The sequence below is a fragment of the Aspergillus puulaauensis genome, chromosome 4, assembly GCF_016861865.1.
Source record: "Aspergillus puulaauensis MK2 DNA, chromosome 4, nearly complete sequence".
NCBI lineage: Eukaryota > Fungi > Ascomycota > Eurotiomycetes > Eurotiales > Aspergillaceae > Aspergillus > Aspergillus puulaauensis.
In genome coordinates this window covers 2,779,693-2,804,951 of record NC_054860.1, presented here as the reverse complement: position 1 = coordinate 2,804,951, position 25,259 = coordinate 2,779,693, and the positions used below count along the sequence as shown (strand labels likewise).

The 25,259-nt window shown below is 50.6% G+C and overlaps 10 protein-coding genes across 10 annotated transcripts; 3 read left to right on the top strand and 7 right to left on the bottom strand.

Annotated features, from left to right (window-relative positions):
• Positions 1-490: 490 nt before the first annotated feature.
• On the bottom strand, positions 491-3,080 carry APUU_41120S (uncharacterized protein; the record flags this gene model as incomplete). Its single annotated transcript, XM_041704268.1, has 5 exons — positions 491-1,216; positions 1,268-1,299; positions 1,353-2,631; positions 2,690-2,783; positions 2,839-3,080. The coding sequence occupies 5 exons, from the start codon at positions 3,078-3,080 to the stop codon at positions 491-493; spliced, it is 2,373 nt and encodes a 790-aa protein (XP_041556870.1).
• Positions 3,081-3,262: 182 nt separating this feature from the next.
• Positions 3,263-4,635, top strand: FMT1 (methionyl-tRNA formyltransferase; the record flags this gene model as incomplete). Its single annotated transcript, XM_041704267.1, has 4 exons — positions 3,263-3,521; positions 3,585-3,655; positions 3,710-3,837; positions 3,897-4,635. 4 exons carry the CDS (start codon positions 3,263-3,265, stop codon positions 4,633-4,635), a joined length of 1,197 nt encoding a protein of 398 aa, XP_041556869.1.
• A 138-nt stretch (positions 4,636-4,773) lies between these two features.
• On the bottom strand, positions 4,774-6,070 carry APUU_41118S (SDR family NAD(P)-dependent oxidoreductase; the record flags this gene model as incomplete). Its single annotated transcript, XM_041704266.1, has 10 exons — positions 4,774-4,799; positions 4,848-4,926; positions 4,988-5,050; positions 5,111-5,199; positions 5,247-5,298; positions 5,356-5,463; positions 5,520-5,582; positions 5,635-5,721; positions 5,799-5,943; positions 6,021-6,070. The coding sequence occupies 10 exons, from the start codon at positions 6,068-6,070 to the stop codon at positions 4,774-4,776; spliced, it is 762 nt and encodes a 253-aa protein (XP_041556868.1).
• A 454-nt stretch (positions 6,071-6,524) lies between these two features.
• ALG14 (glycosyltransferase family protein) lies at positions 6,525-7,510 on the bottom strand (the record flags this gene model as incomplete). Its single annotated transcript, XM_041704265.1, has 2 exons — positions 6,525-7,292; positions 7,358-7,510. 2 exons carry the CDS (start codon positions 7,508-7,510, stop codon positions 6,525-6,527), a joined length of 921 nt encoding a protein of 306 aa, XP_041556867.1.
• Positions 7,511-7,895: 385 nt separating this feature from the next.
• On the top strand, positions 7,896-10,626 carry APUU_41116A (uncharacterized protein; the record flags this gene model as incomplete). The annotated part of the gene is made up of 3 exons (XM_041704264.1): positions 7,896-8,021; positions 8,081-8,929; positions 8,986-10,626. The coding sequence occupies 3 exons, from the start codon at positions 7,896-7,898 to the stop codon at positions 10,624-10,626; spliced, it is 2,616 nt and encodes an 871-aa protein (XP_041556866.1).
• Positions 10,627-11,664: 1,038 nt separating this feature from the next.
• Positions 11,665-13,565, bottom strand: APUU_41115S (sugar porter family MFS transporter; the record flags this gene model as incomplete). Its single annotated transcript, XM_041704261.1, has 6 exons — positions 11,665-11,783; positions 11,876-11,949; positions 12,020-13,003; positions 13,058-13,282; positions 13,338-13,414; positions 13,470-13,565. The coding sequence occupies 6 exons, from the start codon at positions 13,563-13,565 to the stop codon at positions 11,665-11,667; spliced, it is 1,575 nt and encodes a 524-aa protein (XP_041556865.1).
• A 1,662-nt stretch (positions 13,566-15,227) lies between these two features.
• APUU_41114S (glycoside hydrolase family 154 protein) lies at positions 15,228-17,238 on the bottom strand (the record flags this gene model as incomplete). Its single annotated transcript, XM_041704260.1, has 2 exons — positions 15,228-16,692; positions 16,757-17,238. 2 exons carry the CDS (start codon positions 17,236-17,238, stop codon positions 15,228-15,230), a joined length of 1,947 nt encoding a protein of 648 aa, XP_041556864.1.
• Positions 17,239-18,126: 888 nt separating this feature from the next.
• AIM22 (putative lipoate--protein ligase) lies at positions 18,127-19,550 on the bottom strand (the record flags this gene model as incomplete). The annotated part of the gene is made up of 3 exons (XM_041704259.1): positions 18,127-18,372; positions 18,432-18,539; positions 18,594-19,550. The coding sequence occupies 3 exons, from the start codon at positions 19,548-19,550 to the stop codon at positions 18,127-18,129; spliced, it is 1,311 nt and encodes a 436-aa protein (XP_041556863.1).
• A 390-nt stretch (positions 19,551-19,940) lies between these two features.
• On the top strand, positions 19,941-21,286 carry ARO2 (bifunctional chorismate synthase/riboflavin reductase [NAD(P)H] ARO2; the record flags this gene model as incomplete). Its single annotated transcript, XM_041704258.1, has 3 exons — positions 19,941-19,975; positions 20,033-20,394; positions 20,451-21,286. 3 exons carry the CDS (start codon positions 19,941-19,943, stop codon positions 21,284-21,286), a joined length of 1,233 nt encoding a protein of 410 aa, XP_041556862.1.
• A 512-nt stretch (positions 21,287-21,798) lies between these two features.
• Positions 21,799-24,597, bottom strand: APUU_41111S (uncharacterized protein; the record flags this gene model as incomplete). The annotated part of the gene is made up of 1 exon (XM_041704257.1): positions 21,799-24,597. The coding sequence occupies one exon, from the start codon at positions 24,595-24,597 to the stop codon at positions 21,799-21,801; it is 2,799 nt and encodes a 932-aa protein (XP_041556861.1).
• Between the last annotated feature and the right edge of the window lie 662 nt (positions 24,598-25,259).

The following is a 25,259-nucleotide window of genomic DNA, read 5'->3' as shown; positions in this document are numbered from 1 at the left end:
GCGCACTGGGGCAGTAAAGAATAGTAACAGGTAGACTAGCAGTTCATAATTCCACCATCAGACAGAAGTACCTTTTGCAAACGTCATCCACCGTCCACACCTGTTGAGTCTCTTTTGATTTCTCTATCCGTGGATTGTTTCCTTTGCGACTTAAAGGGAAATGGTCTCCGGCCAATCTAACTTTGGACATACCATTGGCCGACGACACGTGTAACGGCCAGCGAACGTGCTTATAAAATCCAGCCTGCTGCAAGGCAGCAAGGCGGAATAATATGCCTTCCAAGGCGGAAGTAAGGACTGCCAGTTTCGACCTTGGGGCCCGGAAATGCATATTCAGATTCCGAATAGTTCGTCTTGCTCTGGCGCTTGCTATGTACGATGTGTTGTGGAACCATTAGCGGTTTGAGGCTCTACGGAGTACTTGTGACTAATTAACGAATCTGAGTACATGAGTAGCAAACCCGTAAAATCAGGCTGCCAAAATGGATATCTATCTATTCAAACTGAGTAAATTTTCAATGTACCGCCGCGCATCAAGACCCAGCCCTTCAACAAGTTTCCCTGGTGCCATATCTATTTTCGAACCCAGTCCAGGGGATGACGCCCCGCCGAGATCCCTAAAGAACCGCGCCCCACTACCACCACCAATACTGCTAGTATTGCGAGTGTGGTTTGAATAAGCAATGTGATCGCTAGCTTGGCGGATAATGAAGGCTTCCTGTTGTTTATCTCTGTCTGCATCCGGCGGATCTGATTGAGTCTGTGGAGGCGCGGAAACACGGACCCAAACGATCCACCACCCGCGGCTAGTTTTGCATGTTCGTTCGAGTTCAAGGGGCCGAGACCGGGTCTCGATGTATGTCGTAAGGAGACGATGGTGGATGCTTATTGCTTCGATCCGAGAGAGGGATAAGTCTCCGCTTATGTGTTGGTTCTGGAGGTGGGATAGAAGGTCCGGGATGTTGGGGATAGACGAGCGGATGGAGAGGTTGTGTGGATCGTATACAAGGTCGCATATCGGGTGTTGTTGTTGCTGGGGTTTGATATTAGAACCCGGAATTTCGGAAATTCGAGAGTTTGCCGTCGATGGAGAGGTAGACGCGCTGAGTGGCTTTTGGAGGGGCCCGAGTTGATGATGTATACTGTGGTAGAGAGAGGGCTCGGAGAGCGATGGTGTTGTGATGTCGAAGAGGAAGGTGTATATGAATGGTTGGTGCTATTAACGTTAGTCTCCGTGAAATGCTTTAATTGGGACAGGGGAGCTTACGATGTACACTACAGCGCGGAGTTGTACTGAGTCTGACGGATGTGAGTCTTGTGAGCCGGTTGGTTGGGGCGAGAAATAGGCCTACCTGTTGTATCTTGCTGTGAATCTGCCATTTGAACGTATACCGTCCTTTTGGCTATCTTTTCATTCGGGCTGACAGCAGGATCAGAAGGTTCTGTTTCTTCTAGTACAATGTCTGGGCTGGTTGCGCTATCCTGTAAACCGATAAGAAACCTCCCATGGTCGCGGCGCCGTGGGCGATCATTTGAGTTTGATGACTCTTGCGTGCGAGCTTGAGTATTGGAGTTATTTGCCTCACTGGAGGCGTTCTCTCTTGTCGATGTCTCGGCTTGAGGATGCGGACTAGATGTACGACTAGATGACCCCGAGAGGCCCCATGATGAGCCGTAACCGAGCGTGAGATACCTTACGAACGTCTCTGTTCCTGTTGCCATCCAATCACTTGTCTGACCATTCTGGTTCTCGGCGTTTTCATTATTCGTTTGTGGCGCTGCCTTTTCCTGGGGGTCCCTTGGGGTTGGTTGAGGGGCCGGTGCCCCTCCAACAAGTGGCCGGGGGATACCTGGGGAGAATGGACGATCTGTAGCAGCCCCCTGTGTAGCATCCGTGGGTGCGAGCTGGCTGCTGGTAGATTTTCCAGGCAGTGTTCCCCGTTGCCGTCTCCTCCGTTTTCGATGCCTTGGCGAGGTTGGATCCTCGCCGACTCCATAAGCGTCAGCACCGTATATGTATATCCATTCCATCCACTGGGATAAAGATACAAGGGAGCATCGTGTGACCGCTCCAATACCCGAGAATACGACACCATCTGAAGGACGTGGATAAGCATCAAAGCCAAGCCATCTGTTCTCGGCGTCGCTTTCCGGTCCACTTGTCGTTTGAGGACTACCACTTGGATCGTACGGATCACCAAATCGGGACACAACCAAATCAACAAGTCCATCTGTCCTTGAGACAAAGTCTTCGAGCACCTCCCTTTCCCCGCTTCCCCATTCCTCCTCACCAACGCCAATACCAAGCTCGCCTCCAGCGAAGAGCTTTACACCATTGTACATCTCGACAACTGGGTTTCCGCCAAGAAGAACTTCCCAGCTCCAAGCAAAGCGCATCCAGAAGTTCTCGAGGAATAGGCAAAACGTGGACCGGCCAGCACTTTTGTAAAGTGCATCGAGGCTTGCAGCATGGTGAAGAAGGAATGTCGAATGCGCCCGACGAAGTTGTTGGATTAGGAGCTGTGGGGGAGCCATTTCTCTAGAGGAGTATTGGAAAGAAGCTTCCGAAGCATCTCGTTTCGAGGAAGATCCATTGTTATGGTCCGTCGGTAGTCGAGTCAGGTCGATAGACTGAGAGATCTCAATGTCCGTTCAAATAATGCTTTCTAGGCGTGAAGTGTATACATACGGCCAAGATCCACCAATCCTTCTCTACTTCGTGTAGGACAATTTGCGATTTCTCTGTCTCTACGAAGTCGACGGCTTTCCCGTCTGAGAAATTCCTAGAATATGTTCTTAGCATCTATCCCATTGTAGTTGGTAAGTAGCAGTTCCTACCTGGCAAACGTCACCATACCCTGCGCCAGGCCCACCTGGCGCAATCTATCATTCCATTCATCATTGGTCTCCTTATCACTGTGTCCAGCAGAACTATCTTGCCGTCGCGAGAGACATGATTTCGATGTGTAAAAGACAATCTGTTCTCTAATGGTTTCGTCCGTAGCTCCGAGTAGCGGATTGTAGATGGCCAAAAACGAGAGTTGCGCCGGAACTACCGAGGATGTGCTGCTCTCTGGCATGGCATTTTAGGGCCGTGAGTCCCAGCTACAATGTAATGTCGCGAGATCGTGGTCGAGCTCTACGATCATCCCCGCGATTTGGCTTGCAGTGGGCAGTGACATCACGTGGCGGGCTGGACTGCCGCGGAGCTATCGGGGAGCTTCAATAGTGCAGTCAATGAGCTGATCGAGCAGCCTCGACCATGTTTATCTCAAGAGGCTCGGGCTTGCTGTGTTTGTATCGACAAGCGCGCTTTTGTCCGTCCTCCACATCCCGATTCGTCTCCTCAAAAACCTACGACCCGCTACGAATCCTCTTTTGCGGTTCTGATGAGTTCAGCATAGCTTCTCTTAAAGCTCTCCACGCCGAGCATGTGAAGCAACCCGATCGGATCGCTTCCATTGACGTTGTCTGTCGGCCTGGAAAAAGGGTAGGGAGGGGCTTGAAGCAAATACGCGAAGGTAATAAATGGAAAAAGAAAAGCTATGTACGGGTTGTTTGTCGCTGATACCTTGCTTCAATAGTCCCCATCAAAGCTGCCGCAACGAAATTATCGCTCCCTATCCATGAGATTGACACTTTCACGGGGTGGAAGGTATACAAACCCTGGTTGCTACCAGCATAGTCGCATACAAACTCACGGTTATAGCCCCCCGTGCTCTCCGAAGGATCCATAAATCTGATAGTCGCGGTATCATTTGGGCTTTTCGTGCCACCGCGCATCCTCCATGGCGCCAAATACGGTGGCTTGAATGTCCATCCCTCGCTACTTCCCGAGTAAGAATGAACTTGATATTAGGGTATCTGGCAAAAGCTAATTGAGAGAATAACTATAGCTTCCGTGGACCTGCACCACTCCACCATACTCTCCTAGCAGGCAGATCTACGACCGGTGTCACTCTTCAGACACTACACCTTCAGCACTTTGACCACGGGACAATACTCGCGCAGACGCCTTTTCCTGGTTTTGCGATACCGAATCCTGATTCATGCACTGTTCCGGAGCTGTTGGATGTTGTCGCCCCAAAGGGCGCGGATATCTTGGTCGAAGGCATCCGAAAGGGCCTGTTTGCTCCCCCTGTTGAGGATGCAGGCTGGCACTCGTCTGAACATAATGAATTGATACACGCTGCGAAGATCAAGCCCGAGGACAGACATATTGACTGGGCGAACTGGACTTGGACGGATATCAGTCGGCGGCACCGGGTGCTGGGGCCACTGTGGAGCAAGTCCCTGGTTTTCGGCGAACCGACTGGGCATATTCCAACTTTCCAACAGCGCAGGGTTATTTTAAGCGAATTCGAAGAGGTGCAACCGTTGAAAGGAAGCGAGGCATTTGCCCTTGTCCCGGGACTGCCATTTATAGATGGCGAGCACACAGTCAAGTCGGACTCAGGCAAGGGAGTCTATGTGTTCACCCTAGACGGAAGGCTAATTAAAATTCATCAAATGAAGGTGGAGGGTCAGCAGAATGCGGATGCACTTCGAGCTTCCCTCAAGGCTGGAATGATTGGAAGCCGCACGTTCTCTTCATACGATGCTCCATTTGCTCCGTTCCATAACCCACTTTGCTAAATGCAAAACTTACAGAAGAGAACCTGATATTCACCTACAACCAATGTATTCTATGTATGACTAACGCGATACCATTCCTAGCGAAATCTTAATACTATTAGGCTCGTTGTTTTCAATCTAATTGTAAGCTTTTCTAGCCTAGTAGTTTATCACAAATCCCGAATCTACAAAGTCAGCAATGGTATACACAGGATATTCTAAGGGACACCTACCTATTTGCATAGCCTGTCCTGTCATCGATGAGTTTTTGGCTAATGTGATATACGCCTCGGCCGTATCTTCCACTTCGGGCTGGTAGTAACCAAATGGAATCAGCAGGCAAATTCCTGATAATTAGTGGGGGATTCCATACCAGGGAGGCCAGAGGGGTGACAGATTTATAAAGCTCGATCTGTTCCTTGGGGAATCGCAAACCCTAAGCGCGTCTTAGTAATGATTCCGCATCCTCCCCAAATCGGGGCCTTGGACAACATACCCAGTCGGTGAGAAGCAGACCTGGTAGGACTGCGTTGATGCGAACCTTAGGCCCTTGAGTCTGCGCGAGACATTTCACCAAGTGCAAACCTGTATTATCAGTGCCCAATACGCGCATCACACCGGGGATCACATACCTGCTGCCTTTGTGACAGAGTATGGCAAGCTACTCCCGGTTGCTGAAACAGCCTAAACAGTTTGTCAGTGAATGGCGGTTACTCTTCTTCAGGTAAAAAAAAAACTAACCGCGGCCGATGAAGTGATCAAGAAGACACCACCATCCGCGTTAGCCTTGAAAGTGGGAAGAGCTGCTTTGAAAAGCCACAGATGGCCCTTCACATTGGCAGACCAGCACTAGAGAATGTCATGTTAGTAGCAATGTAACAATGGATACACCGCTTGCTACATACCATGTCCCAGTCCTCCTCGCCCATAGCATCCAAGTCCCCGAAGTTGGTGATCTTAGTCCAGCCCTTCATGCTAGTTAGCACATGTCTTTATAAAATCCTTATGCGGGTGACCAACAGCATTCGAAACGAGGACATCCAATCCTCCAAGTTGTTCAACTGTAGTCTGAACCATATTCTCACAATCGGCCTTGAGACTCGCATCCTACATCGCGCGAGCACTTGTATTAGCCATACCATCACTCTAACAGCTCGCGCACGCTAGATTGAAGGAGAACGTACACCCTTGATTGTTATCACCTTCACGTTATACTGCGCCCGGATATCTGAGGCTATTGTCTCTGCAGCACCCGCGCTGGAGAAGTAATTGATCGCAACATTGCTGCCCTGGGCGGCAAATTTCTGTGCAACGAGAGCACCTAGTCCTCTAATAAAAGAGAGAGAGAAGCGGTATTAGCACTTGCCATGCGGATCTGGATCTGATGCGGGGTTACGGTACGGTACCTCGAACCTGCGGTGACGAGCACATTGCGGTTCTGCAATGAGTATGGCATGGTGTAGATAGTATGTTACAAGTTCCTGAATATAAAACCGATATGTTGACAGGGTTACGAGCTGGAATGGTCTTAAAATGAAGTGAAGGTGATGATTACCTCTCTATTCAGGCGCGGGGTAAGTACGTGGGATCTCGTGTTGTAGCGCAAAGGGGAGATCTGCCCACAGGCACTTTACTAATAAGTATTTTAATAAGGGACGTAGTTAGGTTACACGTCGGAAGGCCCGTTTCTTGAGCGGACAGCCCGTTTATTGAATCCAACGGTTGTACCAGTGGAACCCGATAGCGGCAACGAGGGGAAGACCTCGGCTGGTCCGAAGTCGAACTATGGAAAGTAGTTATGGTAACAGTAGGGGATCGGTCTTCATGCCGATGCAGCAGTGTTTTCCCGGGGTAGATTCGAAAGCCTCGGCACTGGATTATTTACAGTTTATCTTCGAATTGCCAAGAGATCAATCCATGAGGCCAGGAACGTATTCTGCCTTCTTCGCTCCCCACCAAGCCTTCTTGCCATCCAACGCAGGCCATTGAACCAGGAACCGATCGGCAAAAGGCAGGAGAATCTTGCCTGATAGACTTATTGTTCTCACGCGAGCCCAAGACTCCACAAATACCGTACGAAGTCGGAATTCGTCCGTCATTGGATGGTACGCGTGCGGTCTTGCACCCGTCACAGATGGCGGAGAGGGCACTTTAGACCGGCTAATGAAATTCCGACAAGAATGACCCAGGCGTATGAGCCTTGCAGAAAGTATAACGCAAACCGCTGTCGCGGGCCCATTAGTGAGGATAAGATCCGGATAAGGCGACCTGAGCTGCTCCGGTAGTTTGTGGTATTGCTGGTCTGGATGCCGCCTGCACAGAGCAAGGAGACAAGACCAAAAAGACAAAAGAGTTGTGAAGGGAGCCGTAAAATAGGATTGATGGACGCGGCGGGCACGGGGAACATGGACGATTACGTAGGATGCTGGTCTTGCGCCACGGCCGTGAAGGGCTAATTCATACTGGATTATCTTCGTGGCGCTGAAATTGTCGCCCGAGCTTATGATGTAGGTTCGATAGGCGTATTTGACTGGGCTAATATCCATATTGCGAAGCAAGGTGAGCATTTCTGCAGTATGGCCACCGCTGCCGAAAACGACGAGTAGATGGATGGGCGAGCCTTTAGGACGCCATTTGGGCACTGGGGCGTTACGGGAGATGGCAATAGCACCGAGGATCTGTGGAGTTGCTGCGTGAGTCTGGGATCGATCAGAAGGAATGGGAATAGAGGGATGAAACGTACCAGGATTGCCAATATAGCGCCCACGATGGAGAAAGCGAGAAGCATGGTCCAAAACAGCTGCAATTGCATTGCAAGATAGCTCGTGGCTGCACCGGCCGTGCAGAGTAGCAAAAGTGCGGCAAGGCCGTAGAAAAGACGCTGGCGAAACGACATTGACACGATAGATCAATGGATCTAGTCTCAAGGAGATTTTCCAAGGCTGGCTGCAGAGTAGAATGTTGAGGGTTGGAAATACAGTTTCAGGGTTGCAGGCATCATGGAGAGTGAACTGGGGCGGTTTGTTGTGTTGGTTGCTTAGTCGCCGAGTTGCTGAGTCGTGGTCTGTTCACTTGGTCGTAACTGGGCAGAAATGAATTGCTTCATGGTAAGCCTGGAGCCGTGAGTTGCAGTCACAAGAGTGCGGCTCTGTACACAGTTGCGCATTTGTTATTCACGTGGTCCGTGCACTGTTGTTGCGGGCGACTTTTGGAAATCTGGAGAATATTAATATTCTCCTTCCGCAACACAACCTTGTCCCCCATCAAATGTCCCCTACAGTATGGCTCCTCTATTTTCAAAGCGACTGAGCTGCTTCTATTGCGGCGGTCGCTCTGCACAGCCTAACAGACGCCCAGTTCGAAAGTGGCAATGTAAACACTGCGAGGCTGTCAATTACCTCGACGAAGTACGTCACTTGTTTCCCGCGTTTCCCCGCTATACAACTGACAAAACAACTCTCTGCAGAATGGAGAAATTACAGATCCTCCTACTGCGGAAACAAACCCAAATCCGCCTACACCCGGCCCTTCAAAACCTCTTCTTGAGCCCACTGACCTGGGACTGACCGGCTCGGATCTGTTTTGTGCCCAGTGCGTTCGGAACCAACACCTTTTCACCAGTGCCCTAGCCTCCTATTTTCCGCCCTCCGACGACCCGAATTATAGCGCCTATGAACGAGAATACCCCAAATTTCGAAGGAACATGGAGGAGCGCTACCCGCAAGTATGCGACAACTGCGAACCCCGTGTGAAGGCGCGCATCCGCCAGGCTGGGTACGAAGCGAAATCGGATCACTTGCGACGGATGATGGATAGAAGTAAGGCAGGAAAGGCAGCGCGGAGAGCGCGACAATGGAACTGGAAGAGCCTATTGGTGTTTGTGGGTGCCGTATGTTATTGGGCTAGTATTGCCGGCCAACTTGTCTGGGATGTGACGAGTGCTTTGCCTATCGACGAACCGCTGCGGGACCCTGACGAGCTTCGAACTACGTTCTCAGTAGCGGCCGTGTCACGAATTCGCGATACCCTTCATACGCTTCCTTTACCGGCCCATTGGCCTATTGATCTGGAATACTATGCTGGTCTGTCCCTAGTGGCCGGTATTGTCTCGCTATGGTGGAATCCAAAGCTCCGACTCAAGATCGAGGGAAGAGGTGGTCGTTTCGTGGGCCTTGGTGAATACTACAAAATTCAGCTCATTGTCATGGTAGCGCGATGCGCGTTTTGGGCCGTCCTCAGAGACCCCTCGTCGAGTGGCCTCGATGCTAACTTACCGCCCGCTTTGCATTTATTCATGCTCCTCCTTATAACTTTGGTACGTTTGAGACTCTGAGTGTTTCTGCGTTCAGAATACTAATATAATTTTTCTAGTCTGTCATAATATCGCGGCGCGTGGTTCGCTACGATACTCGTCCATTGGTTAACTGGTCTGAAACCACCCCAACGGCAACCCCCTCTCGGAAACCGGAGGCATCTCCTCGTCCAACTACGGGTGCGAAGGACCCTTTTTACACACCGCATGAAAACTCCCATCAGATAACACCACGATTTCCTTTTGAAAAGCTTGCCACCCCGCGCACTGGGCAGGAGGAACGCGCAATTCCCACCCCGCCACCTGAGGTCGACGATATGGATTGGACTCCCTCTATACAGCATAATTTCCGACCAGTTTCGACCCCCCACCAAAGAGACCAGATGTCTGCCCTTGCTGGGCCAAGCCCGTTTTATGGATCACTCCCTCCAGCTCCAGTACCTCCGTCGTGGAACTTGCGGAGCCAACCCTCGCAGAGACAGAGGCCCATTGAACAGGTCGTCGAACGCAATCCCTTCCATCGAAGCCCAACACAGCCATCAGTGAACTGGGGTCGTAATACGAGCTCCCCAGATGCCGTGTTTGCCCCACCGAAGTTCTTCCCAGTAACCGACCATGCTTCAACGGGACTGGAGAATCTCTTTGATCGGGCCTTTTCCATAAAGTCACCAGATAACGACGAGGATAATTGGCAATCGCCGCAGCAATCGAATTCGAGACCTCAACCACCGCGAACGACGAACTTGCCTGTGACTTTCTTCTCCCAGTGTCTTCGGTTAGGGTTACTGCTCGTCTCTCTTGTGGCGTGGAATGTTTCCCAGTATGAACTCGTGTCCGTCCCCGGTGACTATATTGAAGTTGCTTCATTGGGATGCGCTAGTCTTCTTGCTGGATTTGCTCTTCTCGAGGGCCTAAAGCAGCCTACTATACAGTGGAATGGGATGGAACTTTTAGTTTATGTCGCAGAAATTGCGGCAGCTGTCCACCTTGGAGGATACCTTCCCGGGGCAGCTTTTGAACGACATTATTTTGACAGATACGGGAAACTCCTTCTGGTCTTCATGATTGTCCAAGAGGCGCTAGCTCTGCTGGCTGTTTATCGCGGCGTCCCTCCCAACCCCCACAAGGCCGGCACGTTACAAGAGCAACCAAGCCGACCATCGTCTCCTGGCGACACCAATATCGATGACTCGCCAAGATCAGAAATAAGCAGACGGTCCGAATACCACGGGTCCTTTGGTTCTCCCCCCATGACCGCACCTCCCCCTCTCTCCTTTTCATCAACGGCAGGCGGCTCAAGCTTTTTGACACACCAGCCAGAGCCACAACACCAACAGTATCAACTTCCATTTCCATCATACGACGGCACCTTTCACAATAATAACAGAGACCACAGTTTCAGCCTGAAGAGTCTCAAATATCAAGAAGCCAATGCCTCCGATCAGGATCTTGATCAGGACTCGGACACAGAAACTACCATGACAACTGCCACCGGAACAACAAACAACACAGTTAAAAATATCCGCTACGGACGCGATAGCACCGTGAATGGTACCTTTTTTTCTCCAAAGCGCTCTGAACTCGGACCTGGGCTTGGGGGGTTAAGCCTTGATGATGGCCCCTCCAGGCGCATGACCCGGAGTCAGTCCCAAAGGCTCCAGGGTCAAGCATCCGGCTTCCGCAGGAGGGGACTCCGGTAATTTATTTACCTTGCCATGCATGAAAACTTTTCACTCCCGGATTTATTCACCCTCCTGCTCTCCTATCCCTCTTCTACATTGCCTTGTTATGTCCTCATTTTTCAGCGCCTCCTTCCCTGGCATGGTACACTCGGAGTCCTGGTCTGACCTTCTCTGCTTTTGTTTTTGTTTAACTTGACATCCACACTACATTGTTTCCAATACGCGTGCTCTTTTTTTACTTGTGTTGAGGTGTAAATAAGCGATCCACACTCCACTGCAGTTCTTGTATTCCCTTTTATTGTTCATTCACCGGGTTCGGTTAGGGTAAAGGTAGGATTGGGTTTCCAACATAGTGTACACTGTTTACTTGTTTCTTTGTTTCCTTTTTGACTTTCAGTTAGTTTGGTCGGTGGATTCTTCTATGCATATACCTACATGCAATTGCAGTATCTACATGTACAGACACTGGCGGGACTGGGAAAGACAACTAGGGCGCATAACTTCCTTACGACTTGACGAAGACCATGAATCAATAGCAATAGCAATAGCAAAGAGATTATACAATCCTACGTACCCGCTGTCTTGTAGAGCTAAGCGTTTTATTGCAGATTGGGTTGCAGGGTTATGAGATTTCCTCAGCAGGATGTCCTTTGTCATGCTGACCCTTCTGTTGAGGACCAAGTAAATCACCTCGTATCGAGACGAGGGAGCCTTAGCCTATTACTTTGTCATCGAGCCTCTTCCAGTTCGGTTCCAGAGCCAAGGTTGCTTGGGTGACACCTAGTGTGGTATATGGGATGGAAGAAGAAACTCAAAGACGAAGGGAATCATATCTAAATCTTGTAATAAGAAACCGGGTTTTCTTAGAGTGTATAGTACGGAGCACGATGTTTAAATAACAAGACATGGTCAGCACTAGCCCTAATATGGTTTAGCTTCCGGCCAGAATAGCCCTCCCTTCCCTTACTATAAAAATAACCTTCCACCTGCAATAGTATAATGCAAAGCCTAGGAATAGAAATAACCTACAGACTCGCGAAAACAGACTCGAAAAATTTAAACTGCCCTTTCAATATGAACTTCCTCCGGCTTTTTGACGGCATTGTCATCGGGGTTCTCCTTCGGTTCCGGTTGCGCGATACCAAAGAGCTCGTCCATCTTCTCAAGCGATAGACCTATTGTGCTTGAGTTAGCTGGTTTTACGAACGGCTCAATACCAGGGAGATGGGACTGAGGAGAATGATGAGGAGGGGGATGAGTAACGAACCCTTGGTTTCTGGGATGAAGAACCAGACGAAAACAAACATGGAAAAACAGAAACATGCGAAAATGATATATGTCCTAAATTCGCAATCCGTTAGTCTTGAGGTTAGATGAGGTGAAGGGAAATGGAAATAATAAATCAACGTACCCATAACCATTTGCGCCAACAGTAGTCAGCATGTTTGGGACTGCGCGCGCAACAACAAAGTTGAATAGCCATTGTGTGGCAGCAGCAAACGAAACGTTCAAACTACGTAGGCGTGTCGTAGGTATCTCAGAAACATAAATCCAACATACGGGGCCCCATCCGAACTGAAAAGCGGCAGCAAACAGGAAAATGCAGACGAGGGCCACATAACCCGCGGGAATGACGGGCTCTCCTTCGACCGGAGGTGCAATTCGGACGTATAGGCCGATGTAGAGCATTGTGAGACCCTGGGCGATTGATGTCCAGAGAAGAGAACGGCGACGACCCAGTGAGTCAGCAACAAAGACTAGAAAACATGCACAACCCAAAACTTTTACTATACCGTATACACCAGTAGCAAAAAGACCATTAGCTGAGCCTTTAATGCCAAGATTGTCAAATATTTGCGGCGCATAGTAATTTATGGCATTGGTTCCAGTGAGCTGCTGCATTATCATCAACCAGATGCTAATGATGGCTCGTTTGCGGTTACCGGCGATCAGCCACATTTCCTTTAGGAGATCAACAAATCCAGAGCCACCGATGAGCTGACGTTCGAACTCTAGTTGACGGACGATGTCTTGGAATTCGTTCTCGACGTAAGGGTGGTTCGCTGGAAGGTTGCGGACACTGGAGAGGGTTGCGCGCGCCTCTTCCCAGCGGTCTTGTTTGGCGAGCCACCGTGGAGACTCGTTGCAGAGGAGCATCCCGATGAGAAGAAGAATTGCGGGAAGGGCTTGCATAGCTAGTGGGACAAGGTATTGGGCTGTACCGTTGATGTGGAGAAGGGAGCCGTAGTTGATCCAAAAGGCAAGCATAATTCCCATGGTAATGAAGAGCTGATATAGACCTGTGAGGCCACCGCGGATGGCTCGTGGGGCGTTCTCGGAGACGTAAAGAGGGTTGACCATGGACGCGAAGCCAACACCAATCCCACAGAGCAGGCTATAATAGCCGTTAGTTTGGCGACCACCTGCTTATGGAATCAGGGAAACATACCGCCCGATATACATAGCTTCCAGGTGACCACTCGCTGCAACTTGCATGATCACCCCGAGTATGGCGACGAAAGATGCAGCGATTAGGCCTAACTTTCTCCCGTATTTATCAGCTACCCAGGATGCTGCCAAGGCACCAAAGAAACATCCTGCTTGTAGTGTAGACACGATATTCGCGGAGAGGTTCGCCTCTGCTTCTGCATTATCGGGATCCAGCCCGTATTTGCTGTTCAAAGGCATCAGGACTAGAAAGGGGGGGGGAAAGAATCATGAATGCTTACTCTTGAAAGGGTTTCATGGTCAGGACACCGCCGATGATACCAGTCTCCATACCGAACAACATGCCTCCAAAACATGCCTGCGCGATGGGTAAGTATGGTGGGTAGCTAGAGACCCTGGGTGATATAGCTCACCGAACAAGCTAACGCGTATACCCGCCATCCGTAAATCTCGTGGGGGTCGGTTTTCATCGCCTCATTATGGACGAGTTTCTTGAGAAGAAACGACATGCCTGCTGATTGAAAACGTTCTTCAACACGCTATAGATAGACGTTGAGCCAGCGGAATGAGTGGCGTTGTGTGGCCAAGGAAGGCACAATCTGTTTGTATCGACTGTCAACCCCCAGTGAGCGTGTGGTGGCAGATTCTCAGCAGTGGTTGTCTACCTTCGAACGGTCAAAGAACGTGGTTCAAATAAATATTAGACCCTGTTTCAGAAACAAGTCGACGGGAGGTCGGCCCAGGTAGTTATAGAACTTGACGAGAACCACGCTGGATAACCGACAGACCAGCTATACCAGTACGGTCGCAATATCGGTATTTGATTCAGAGAACATCATGAGAGATTGCCGGCGGATAAACGCGAGAGAAGACGCAAAAACTGGATTCCACGAATCCCATGTACAACGACACGACTGTGGCCATGTTCAGTCAAACTTGGCATTTAGCCAACTTGAACAAGCCAGTGATCTGGCGACGGAAGGGGGGTGGCGCATCAATTCGCCCCTAGGCATGGTGAGCGCTGACCGTGTGGCAGGGTCTGTGAGGTGTCGACACAAGGAGGTCATGCCGTGACGAGAGCAAATAGCCAGCGAGGGAAATGGGGGTAGACTCCACAGAAGCTGGGATGAGGAGTCAAATCATCACGAGGACCAGTGCGAGGATCCCGGCTGAGATGGGGGTTGCTGGTTTGATAGCAACAGGAGTCTGGAATTGCAGGGCTTGGGTGGAGAGATTGGGAAAGGCTAAAGTCAAAAGCAGACATACTTTGCGGGGAAGCTGGGCCAGCCGTGAGAAAATCTCCCGGTAAAAGATAATTGGTGTAGATTTCTGGATTTAGCCTGGCTTGAACTTGACTCGGCAAAGATTGGCATGGGAGAAAGACCATCAGTTAAACCGTGGATGAGACCCCAATCTGAGTGGAAAGCGAATCCAAGACCAAAAGCCTATCTCCATCATAACATGCCTGTGGAGACTTGTAGATGTAAGGGTTGGACCATGCAGGAGCTCTTCAAATAAATGCGAGGACAAGCCCCAACAATGGTTGGTTTTCACCTCCACCACTAAGAGGGCCATATTAAAAACACCCAGTTCTGTGAATGGACCCAGGTTGAGACTGGCTCGACTCAAAAGCCGCCATCCAGAGGGCCAAGTCCAAGGGCAAATATTTCAATAGCCGTGGTCGCCAACCTACAGGGTGTCTGGCAACGTTCCACATGTCATGGAAAAAAAGGAACAACCCGGTTGTGGCGGTGTTGATGGTCATGCCTAGACGTCGAATCTAGTCAATCCGGACGATCTGTTGGCATTGAAACACACACGCGTGTTTCGATCTTCGCTAGTATAGCTCTGAGTACCTAGAGATATGCAGATGGCTTATGTTAGTGGATTGATCTGCCACTGCTTGAGTCCTTGGCTTACCTGAACGATCATATGCTCGACTCGACGTTCTCCTCGCCTTCCTGGAGAGGAATTGCGGGAACCGATGCACCCAGCTTGGTAGGCATGAATCGGATTCTCCTGGGATGTGGGACGAAGCAGTTGCGGAGAAAGAGACGACGGAGGCGGAAGATTTACTATTATAGTGGAGGTCATTATGGCTACGAGAGGTTTCCTCCCTCTATCCTAAAAGCGCAATTTCAATCCCAGCTCACAAATACGCTCAATAAACTTCAACCTTTCACCAGTTCCTTCAACCATCCTGGGATAACCGGCCGCTTATTCCATTTATCAGTCCAAATATCTTTCCAATTCTCGCCATTTCCATGTGCTGGCAAAGCAAATACTGCGCTCACGAACCAGGCGTGCGTGTCTGGCTTCAGGTCAGCGCCCAGAGACGGCAGTAGAGTGCGGCCGTGAAGAAGATTGGAGTTTGGGTCTGCCAGGACGATTCTTCCTGCACGATCTGTCGTTGATTGCAACTCCACAATACCTACAGCGCCAGCTGAGGAAACGGTAAGTGCATTTTGGGCCTCTGCTGAAGTTCCCTCAGACGACGAATTTGAAGAGTCAGCGAAAGGCTTCAGAATGCGGCCATTGTTACTCTGGCACCCGTAGATCGCGAACGCTCCTTCTGATGTCTGGAGGTTCCGACCCGTACGAATACGGTGAGCACGGATATGCCAGTTCTGGCTTCCCTCGACAGGTGGTATCAGGAATGTCTCAACTTCGACGTCGGACCATGGCCTCCAGTCTGAGATCAGAACCGGCACTTTCTCTCGGTATTCGATACGTGCGTTTTCCACAACCCGCCGTGTTTGCCAGATATCACCACCATCATCGGAAAGTGCCAGCATACTATCAGGGGCATGTTGTTCCAGCTGGTAGCCGCCAGTTGGTACGGAGTATCCAAAAGAGGCACTGTATGCAAACTTGCCGTACTTAGCCTGGATCGCTCTAACCGGATAATGGCAAGCCTGCCCTGATGAGAGAAGAAAAGTGTGTCCACCTTGGTGAACAATGATATGTTTTGGGTACTTGAGAACCGCTACCGCTGAAAGCGACGTCGGATATTCCTCCTCTTCAGCGGCCCAAAAGGGATGCGAATGGGGTAGGACAAGTGGGACAAACGACAGGCAACACCAGTACGGCGAGCCTGGGGAGTTGTAGTTCTCGGTTAGGAACATATTAGCGTAAGAGTACCCTAGGTTCAACGTCCCATCACTATTGAACATATCCTCTTGTGTGGCCCACCAACGGAAATGCCGAAGTAAAAGACCTTTCACAGCACCCCAACTGAGTGGCGCAGGGGGAGTGACATCCGCAAAAGCTAGGGCACCCCAGAATCCAACCATCGCAAAGCGGTATGTCATGGATCGTCCAAAAGGAATTGATCGCCCATCAGGGTCGAAGTAATACACAAAATCCAGTGCAAACTCTTTAGCGCGTTCTCGGTATCGTTCTGCTCGGGGTTGGTCGAAGTCTCCAGCCAGCTTGGAATAGAGCAGCTGCAAGAACTGGATCGCGAACGAGCCCGAGTAATAGTCCATCTGGTGATGGCTCTTGGGCCCATCGTTGCTCCAACCTCCACCCACGTGGAAGGTGTCCAAGTGATCCATATCAGCCTCGATGCGTGGAAGAGAATATGGTGCTCCGTTCCGTCGCAGGCCCAGATTCGCAAAGACTCGGAACCACAGCCTAAACAAGCAGCTTGTGTGAGCGTTGCTAACCCCCGATCCATCTCAGAAGAAAAAAGACATACCAATTTGTATTTGGCATTTCACGTTCATTGATACTTGCAAGCCACTTTGCGACATTCTCCTTCTGTTTGGTGGTCAATGGATCCCAGAAAACGTGCGGCGCAACCGCCAGGGTAAAGCCAATAGGGCACATTTCCACCATCCTCTGGTCCATATCTTCAATATTTCCCCAGTATTCTGGGCTTTCTGGATCTGTTCCCTCTATGAAGCCGTCGCGCCAACGGGAGGCAGCCGCATAGTCGCAATTACCGCCAAGCAAAGCAGCTAAACCCCATAATGGGCGCGCAAAGCCCTCAATCTGTGCACCGCCTTCATCAAACCGAGTAGTCGAGGACCCAATCTTTACGCGACTACCCCGAGGAGTGAAGCGGGGTACCAGAGGGTCAAGGAGCGCCTTGCAGGCATCTTGAAGGTCACCACGGGTACGGAAAGACGACTGACTGAAACGTTGCGTTGGGGTTTTCCCGTTGGCATGAGCAGACATTATAAGAGCCAGTTATAGAAAAACTGTAGGAAACGACGTGGCATGCAGAACCGGACTGCCCCTCAGTCGCCATCATATATGTATAGCTCCATAAATCGGGATTCGGGCCAAAGGCCGACGGGGAAACAAACGTTTATCGGTGATATACCCGAGGGATAAATAAATAATAATAGGCAATTGAGCATTGTGATGCTGGAGCGGCTAATCTGTCCTTTATCCAAAAATAATATTGGACATGGGCCCAGGTCCAAAAATGCAACTTCACAATGCACGTTCTAATAGGTGGAAAAATCGATTCCACCTATTCTTGAATAGCATCAAAACAGGAAGCAGAAATCCAGAACAGACGGAAGTTGGAGGCCATTTCTCCGCAGGGACTGCCGGATTATTTTGTTGGGCATCGTTTCTCGCTGAAAGAGCAGAGAATAGTCTAAACCCAGCGAAGTTTTAAGATAGCCCTAAGTGTGATGTGTAAACCACCCAGAGTGGCAGGCTATGAGATACCTAGTTGGTATTCACTTGAGAAGGTATTTCCCTGGCGCTGAACCAATTATGTCTCTCAATCAGAAGACACCAATAACTGTCAGCTATGGTCTATTCGTTCGTGACTGGAATACTTACATGAAAGAAAGCTTACCTTACACTCCTGCACAGATTCTGGCATATTCAAGCTCTTTCCTTCGCCTGGTTTTAGTTCTAGATTTGGGCCTTTGGGGGCGGGCCTGTGGAATAATGTCGTTCTGTGGTGCACATCGATCTTATTCCACGTTCCAGGCTCTTTGGCTGTACCGCCGTTTGAGAAAGTTGTTAAATCACGGAGCGCCTTAAACCCATTGACGCTCAGCCTCATATAAAATTTTACATTCGTCTCTATTTTACAATCGTGGTCTATGAACAGCCGAATTGGCTGGCAATGAAACTCGCAAGTTCACGTACCTTATCCGGTTCTTCGTCTGCGGATAACCGGCTGAGTAGGATATCTGTCCAGTGTGATAAACGCAACTCATGTAGGTTCCGCCCATTTAGGGCTTCGTGCACACGGCTGGCCTGCTCTGCAGCAAGCGATGGGTCATCAGAGGTAGATATACAGCTTTCGATGATAGATCCATGTTTGAAACGTAAGAATACGCGTGTCTGGTGACTGTCAGCACTTTCGATCCTGCTGTACCGATATGCAGTAAGTAAAATCTCACCGAAGAGGGAAGAGAAGGCGGGAGTGCTGATCGTTCACGGGGATCTTCCTCAATTGGGTATGTAGAGAACGTAAACTGCGGAGTTTGTGTGTATTTCCATTCCAAAGACTGACACGGACTATTAGCAAGGTTCTTCTCCGGAGCTCTGCTCGAGAAACTCACCCTGAGCTCATCTAGGCCTTTCTTAATCTCAGGCACCGTATCAGCTTCGTAATCACCCACCGCCCCAGCTACCCAGTTTTCTCCAGCGTACAGTTCAGGCTCAGCGGCGTGAGCTCGCTGAGCTCGGCGAACCGCATCTGGGCTAGCCTGATAGAGCTGCGCAAACTCCTCCATCACACTAGCGATAACCGCCTGGATGGAGAATTGGGCGGGAGCATCACTCATTGAAGAAGATACATTAGCCACTGGAGATCGGACACTCTCAACACCTTTTGCTTTGATATACTCTCTCGCGGGAGACCGGAGAAAGGACCCAAGGATATCAATGTTTGGTGAATCCAGCAGACACGTCCCGTGGTGCAAGGCGCGGAATCTTGTCAGCTTAAATGCTGACCCAGAGATCTTCCGCACCTGATCCGTTGACATGACAATATCGTGACGATCATTAACTCTCGTGTTAACCGCTCCAACGCGGTGCAATGCCCGCACCATCATCTCCGCATGTTTGTCCCGTGTAAAGGTCGTTCGAGGAGAGATAACGCTGTAGTTCAAATTTCCGGTATCGTGGAAGACGGCACCACCACCTGAACGCCGCCGTACAAAAACCGCATCGTCATTGATGTTGTCAGTGCTCTCGCGATCGTTATGGAGCTTCCGGAGGTTGGTCTCAAGCCAAGGGTTCTGGTTCCGGCCAATTACGACGCACGGCTTATTTATGTATAGGAAAAGAATGCTTGATTCGGGCGGCGCATGTTGCAGCAGAAAATGTTCAATTGAAAGGTTCACGTAAGGGTCGGTCGAAAGCGATTGATAGATCTGATGTACGGAGGTCGGGCGAGACGCGAGTTGAGCGAAGTGGTCGGAGGCATAAGCGGAATTGAACCGGACAAAGAGGCTGCCAGAGTTCCTCTTACATTGGGAAGCTCTCAAACATGAGGCTCGAGGGAACAGGAGCATTGATATAGGTCCTGGTGGCTCAAACGAGGCGAGCGCGTTGTCAGCTATCTTATTTTCGATATATCCAAGCGTCCGCAACTGTAAGCTTCCGGTGACGTCGTACGGTACCAAACATTACCATACACCGCCTGATACTCCTGCGATAGGACGGACTCCGATCGCGGACGCTAAACCTAAACAAGCTGCAACTCATTGACCGAAAATATCCCGCATCTTCGAGTCACTTGTGAAGAATCATAAGTTGACCGCAGTTTCCAATACCTCCTTGGTCGCCTTGTGTCAATTCCTGAGGTCTCTGTTCAATCACAGTACTGCCGCATTTACAGCACTACGAATCCAATCAAGAAATCTATCTAAACCACAGACTAAGTCCCCAATTCGCCGCCCACCATGTCAACGTGGGGTGACTACTTCCGAGTCACCACGTAGGTTTTCAGACCCCTCCATGCGATTCTACCAGCTAACGGGGGCACTCTTGCTAGTTATGGTGAATCCCACTGCCGCTCCGTCGGTTGTATTGTCGATGGATGCCCCCCGGGCATGGAGCTCACCGAGGATGATATTCAACCCCAAATGACCCGCCGACGCCCCGGCCAGAGCGCCCTGACCACCCCGCGCAACGAGAAAGACCGTGTTGAGATTCAATCAGGAACCGAGTTTGGTGTCACCTTAGGCACTCCAATTGGCATGGTTGTGCGCAATGAGGACCAGCGCCCCAAGGACTATGGCAACAAGACTATGGACATGTACCCTCGCCCCAGTCATGCGGATTTCACCTATCTCGAGAAGTATGGCGTCAAGGCTAGCAGTGGTGGTGGACGAAGTAGTGCCCGAGAGACAATTGGTGAGCAGCACCCTTAGATAGTTGGTTTTCAATTCTAACGTGAAACCCAACTCTAGGCCGTGTCGCCGCCGGAGCCATCGCCGAAAAATACCTGCGCCTTTCGCACGGCGTCGAAATCATCGCGTTCGTCTCCTCCGTTGGCAACGAGCACCTCTTCCCCGCCACGGCCGAGCACCCTACCCCATCAACCAACCCAGAGTTTCTCGACCTTATCGAGAAGATCGACCGCAAGACCGTCGACGCCTTTGTCCCCACCCGCTGTCCGAGCGAAGATGCGGCCGCGCGCATGACCAAAGTCATCGAACACTTTCGTGACAACAGCGATAGCATCGGCGGCACAGTAACCTGCGTGATCCGCAACGTCCCCGTCGGCCTCGGCGAGCCCTGCTTCGACAAACTTGAGGCCGAGCTCGCACATGCCATGCTCAGCATCCCCGCCACAAAGGGATTCGAAATCGGCTCTGGCTTCGGCGGCTGCGAAGTCCCCGGCTCAATCCACAATGACCCCTTTGTTGCCTCCGAAGTCCAGACCCAGCTTGGCCCCGAGAGCACGACGCAACAGCGCCTCACAACGAAGACCAACAACTCCGGTGGTATCCAGGGTGGTATCTCCAACGGTGCCTCCATCTACTTCCGCGTTGCATTCAAACCACCTGCCACAATCGGCCAGGCCCAGCAAACAGCCACCTACGATTTAGGTGATGGTGTCCTGGAAGCCAAGGGCCGCCACGACCCCTGCGTTGTGCCTCGTGCTGTACCCATCGTCGAAGCCATGTCCGCACTCGTCGTCATGGACTCCTTGATGGCCCAGTATGCGCGTGAAAGCGCAAAGTCTCTCCTTCCGCCGTTGCCCAAGACAATCCCCACTCGCCCTACAACAGGGACGAACTAAGTTTTGCCAACCGCACGGGAAAATAAATCAATTGTTATGCATTTTATGACTTAAGTCTATTTCTCTTTGAATTGGTAAAAAAGTACTTCAACGTTTTCGGTATATATCTTTATGTATCTCCTTCGGTCTCGCATAGCGTCAATAGAGTTGAATTGGGTAACCAACTTTTAAAAAGTATTAAAAGCCGATTAGTATGCCTGGTTCAGCTACACCACACTGTTCTGGAAATGAAACGGAAGATATCCATTTATTTCATCATTCATTCTCAATCATACAGTCATTCTGAATAACCTATACTGCCTCATAAAACATTTGCAAGAAGTGAAAGGTGAGGGGAACGAAAACATAAAACCGAAAATACCACTCCGATCTGAGAAACTCAGGGATATCCGAATAAAAAGCAAAGCTGAAGAAGAAAAACAAAGGTCCAAGACGCCTCCATCATATACTCTTCCACGTGTCGGTCCCAAACAAACACCGGACGAGCACAGGCACAGTTATAACAAGCCAGACTATGATGAGCTGTTACTTCGGCTGACCGAGGCCACTGAGAGGTCATCAAAATCACCGGCTGAAGCATTCACAACCCGCAACTTCTCCTTTGGTACCGTAAATGTTACTTGCACCCGTCGGCCCTCAGCAGCACCCTCAACATCCCACTCCTCGTCGCCAAGGTCTACATGCCCATCCAGTCCAAAGTCATCGCGGGTAGCGCGAGCGGATTGGAAGCTCATGTCTTGCGAGAGTCTGTTACCCACGCCCCAGTCTTTGGCACCTTGCTTACGTCTGAACAGCTCAGCCGACGCGCTCACAGATCTCCGAGGGAATTTGGAATCAACTGTGTGGGCTCCAATGATAGGATCACCACCGTCAATCCCGGAAGCCCGAGAGATAGTACCGGAACCTTCGTTAGTGGGTGCTCGCCTCCGTGATACAGACAGCACTCGCCGGATACCCCCAATCCACTCAGAGGCCTTCGGCTTGATTGGCGATGGTGGTTTACTGCTAAACAGACCTCCTAATGAGGGCGAATCATGTTTATCTGGGTCTGAAAGCAAATATTCACCCTCCGCTTGACGTTGTGATAGCGTTGAGTGAGCAGTTGAATAGGATTCAGATGAATAGCGCTTTTCGGACGACGAGTTTGTTGATGTTGAGCTACCCTGGCTGCGAATAGCGTCTCTGCTATGATGAGATGAAACGGCATGTTTATCGAACAAAAAGGCTTTGTTGGTATGCGAAGCTGGTAAGCTGTTTTTGAAGGTCGCGGCTGGCTTCGCTGAATTTTCTGACCCTGCGGAATCAGAAAGGCCGGATAAATTCCGCTCATCTTTATCTGGTGATAAGCTTCTACTCCTGCTCATACCAACCTCTGATGTGGATTCAGCGCCGGGGGGTCGTAAATCGTCAATCTGGGTGTTTCGAGCTGTGACAAATCCTTGCCCTGACAGTGAATTGGTGGTATCGCGCGCCTGGATTATTTCTGCATCATCAGCTTCATCCTCCTCGCGCTCGTCGATAGAATGGATAATGCCAGCAGTATCGCCTCGGCTATGCTCGTCATATGGGGGCCGGTAAACACCAGCATTTAGGACGGGTCGGTTGAGCTTTTTAGGTACGTGAATATCCCCTAGCAGCCCAGTTCTCTCCGCAGCTGCATCGCCATTGTCGTTCCAATTGGGTCTCTTCCCAGTGCTTCGCGGGTTGTTCCCCCTCCAAGGATAGTCGCTGTTGAACGAATCCCTGCTTGAGGGATTTCGAACACTACTGGCCATCTCCGAGTCTCCCCTCCCCCAAAAGTGGGCTCTCTGCGCCCCCAGAGCTAGCTTGCGGATCTCATTATCGCGGCTTCGGCGCATTCCGTGTCGTCGCCAGAAAAAGAAAAAGAGCACTCCGAGTGCGGCAGCTACTGGGACACCCAGACCTATGCCAACTCCCAGGCCAGTTTTTCGAGAGGAAGAGGAGCTTGAACTTGATGAAGATGATCCATCGGAGGCTTCGGGAGATGGGCTGAAATACGGATTTTCATATGAAGAAGTCCATGCTCCAGAGGCAGTGTCATACAGGTAAATCTGCGAGTTGGCTTTCGGTCCAGAGCCGGTTCTTTTGGATCGTTGTGAGATTTCGTATCCGCCGGCGATCATCATAATTCCTCCCGGGAGCATTGTAGCACCATGTCCGTAAACACCAAGGTCTTCAGGACCTCCGTCCACAGATGGCACAGTCCACGACCATTCACCAGTTCCTACAAACCCCCCTCCAATCTCTAGAACGGCCAGTTGAGGTTTGGCAGCCACGCTCGTGTTTCCCACCCAGCCCCCAAATACGATCACCTTGCTTCCGTCCGGTGAAAAAACCGCGGTATGGCCGGATCGAGGTTCAATCACAGCAGTATCGCGGACGGCGAGATCAGTTCTCGACCACTCTATCTCGGATTCCACAGTGACAAAGCTCCAGCTGTTTTGTGGCGCAGAGAATATAGCCAGTTCAGACATGTTGATGAACGCCTTTTGTGTATGTCCCCCAATGAGGAGGAAATCCTGCTGTTGTCGGAGCTCATCATCGACGTACGCGGTTGTGGCCTGAAGAGGAGTAATGGTGAACCCCGCCTCCGGAATAGGAGGCGCTCTATCCCCGGTAATCGATATCTCGTAACAGTGGTCTTCATCACAAGGATCCAAGACCGTCAGCGTTTGGGAATAGTTTGCGGCAGATGTCCAAGAATCGCTACTGTCACTCTGGTCTGGGCACATTCCGGCAAAAGCAAAGAAGGAGCTTTCAGTCGTATTTGAAACAGAATATGCGAACCCAGCAGACAGAAAGTTTGGGCCGGTGGCAACAGAACTTGCCTGCCCGTCTGACGCATGGGCGGAGAAGTTATCCCAGGTTCCATTACCTGTTGAGCTCCCGGGATCGGATTTGAAAGTCCACAGCAGAGGCGCGCTCTCTGGGTCTCGACATTCACCCGCATATACCTTTATTACACCATTCTGATCAATGACTGGGACGTACGCGGATGCTTCGTCCTCGTTGTTGAATGGAGTCCCTTCGAGCAGTACTTTATATGGCGAGTCGCGCGTGTTGACTTTTTCAGACACATCTATTGAGATGAACTCCGTCCTACCTTCCGTCGCTCGTAGGAGGTATGCGAAGGATCCGTTGCGCTGTGAAGCGTATAGAAGACTCGAAGGCGTATATGGGAGTTGTGCAAAGGCATGGCCGACAAACGGTAGGACGCAAAGGAGCATCAGCACCAGGTTGGTACCGACTGCCCTGTGCATTCGGGATCTTCGATCGAAACGACCATCCATGGAGAGGTTCACGAGGTTCGAGCGACGTGGGTTAAGGTGCAGTAGTAGCCAACCCAGCTGTGAGACATTAGAGGCTGTCGATCGCCCGATCGCAGGATCTAGAGAAAGCACACCCGAGGGAAGATGCCAACATCAACCTCTTCAAACTGGCAGGTCGTCTGAAATCTTTTCTTGCTCTCAAGTCGTTCCAAGCAGCAAGTGTCAAGAGACAGTGCGGTCGGCGCAGTGTTGTAGTGAAGGCGGGACGAAGTCGGGGCTGGGCGAGTAAACAAAGAGTAGTACGCATACGCATGCATCTCAATCACTGCGGGCCACAGTGGGATCTAGATCACCCGAAACGCAGAGCTGGGGCCTAAAATGACTGAATCTCCATTGCGCCCAGATAAAGACTCCCCATGATGTGCAGTGGATTTGCTCTGAGTGGATGAGGGGCAGGCCGAGGCCATGGTGGCAGGGAAAACACGGCGGTTGCACTGGCAACGACGAGGTCATCCATGGTTGGGCAAAAAATCATCCAATAGATCAGCACTAATACATGTGAAATGAACAAAACTCCAGGTTCTTTCTGCGATAGTCAAAATAAGATAGACCGAGGAGTCAGGACAGAAGGAAAGGGTCAGTGTGATGTGTAGGTGTAGGCACAGTGCACATTCCACCAACGC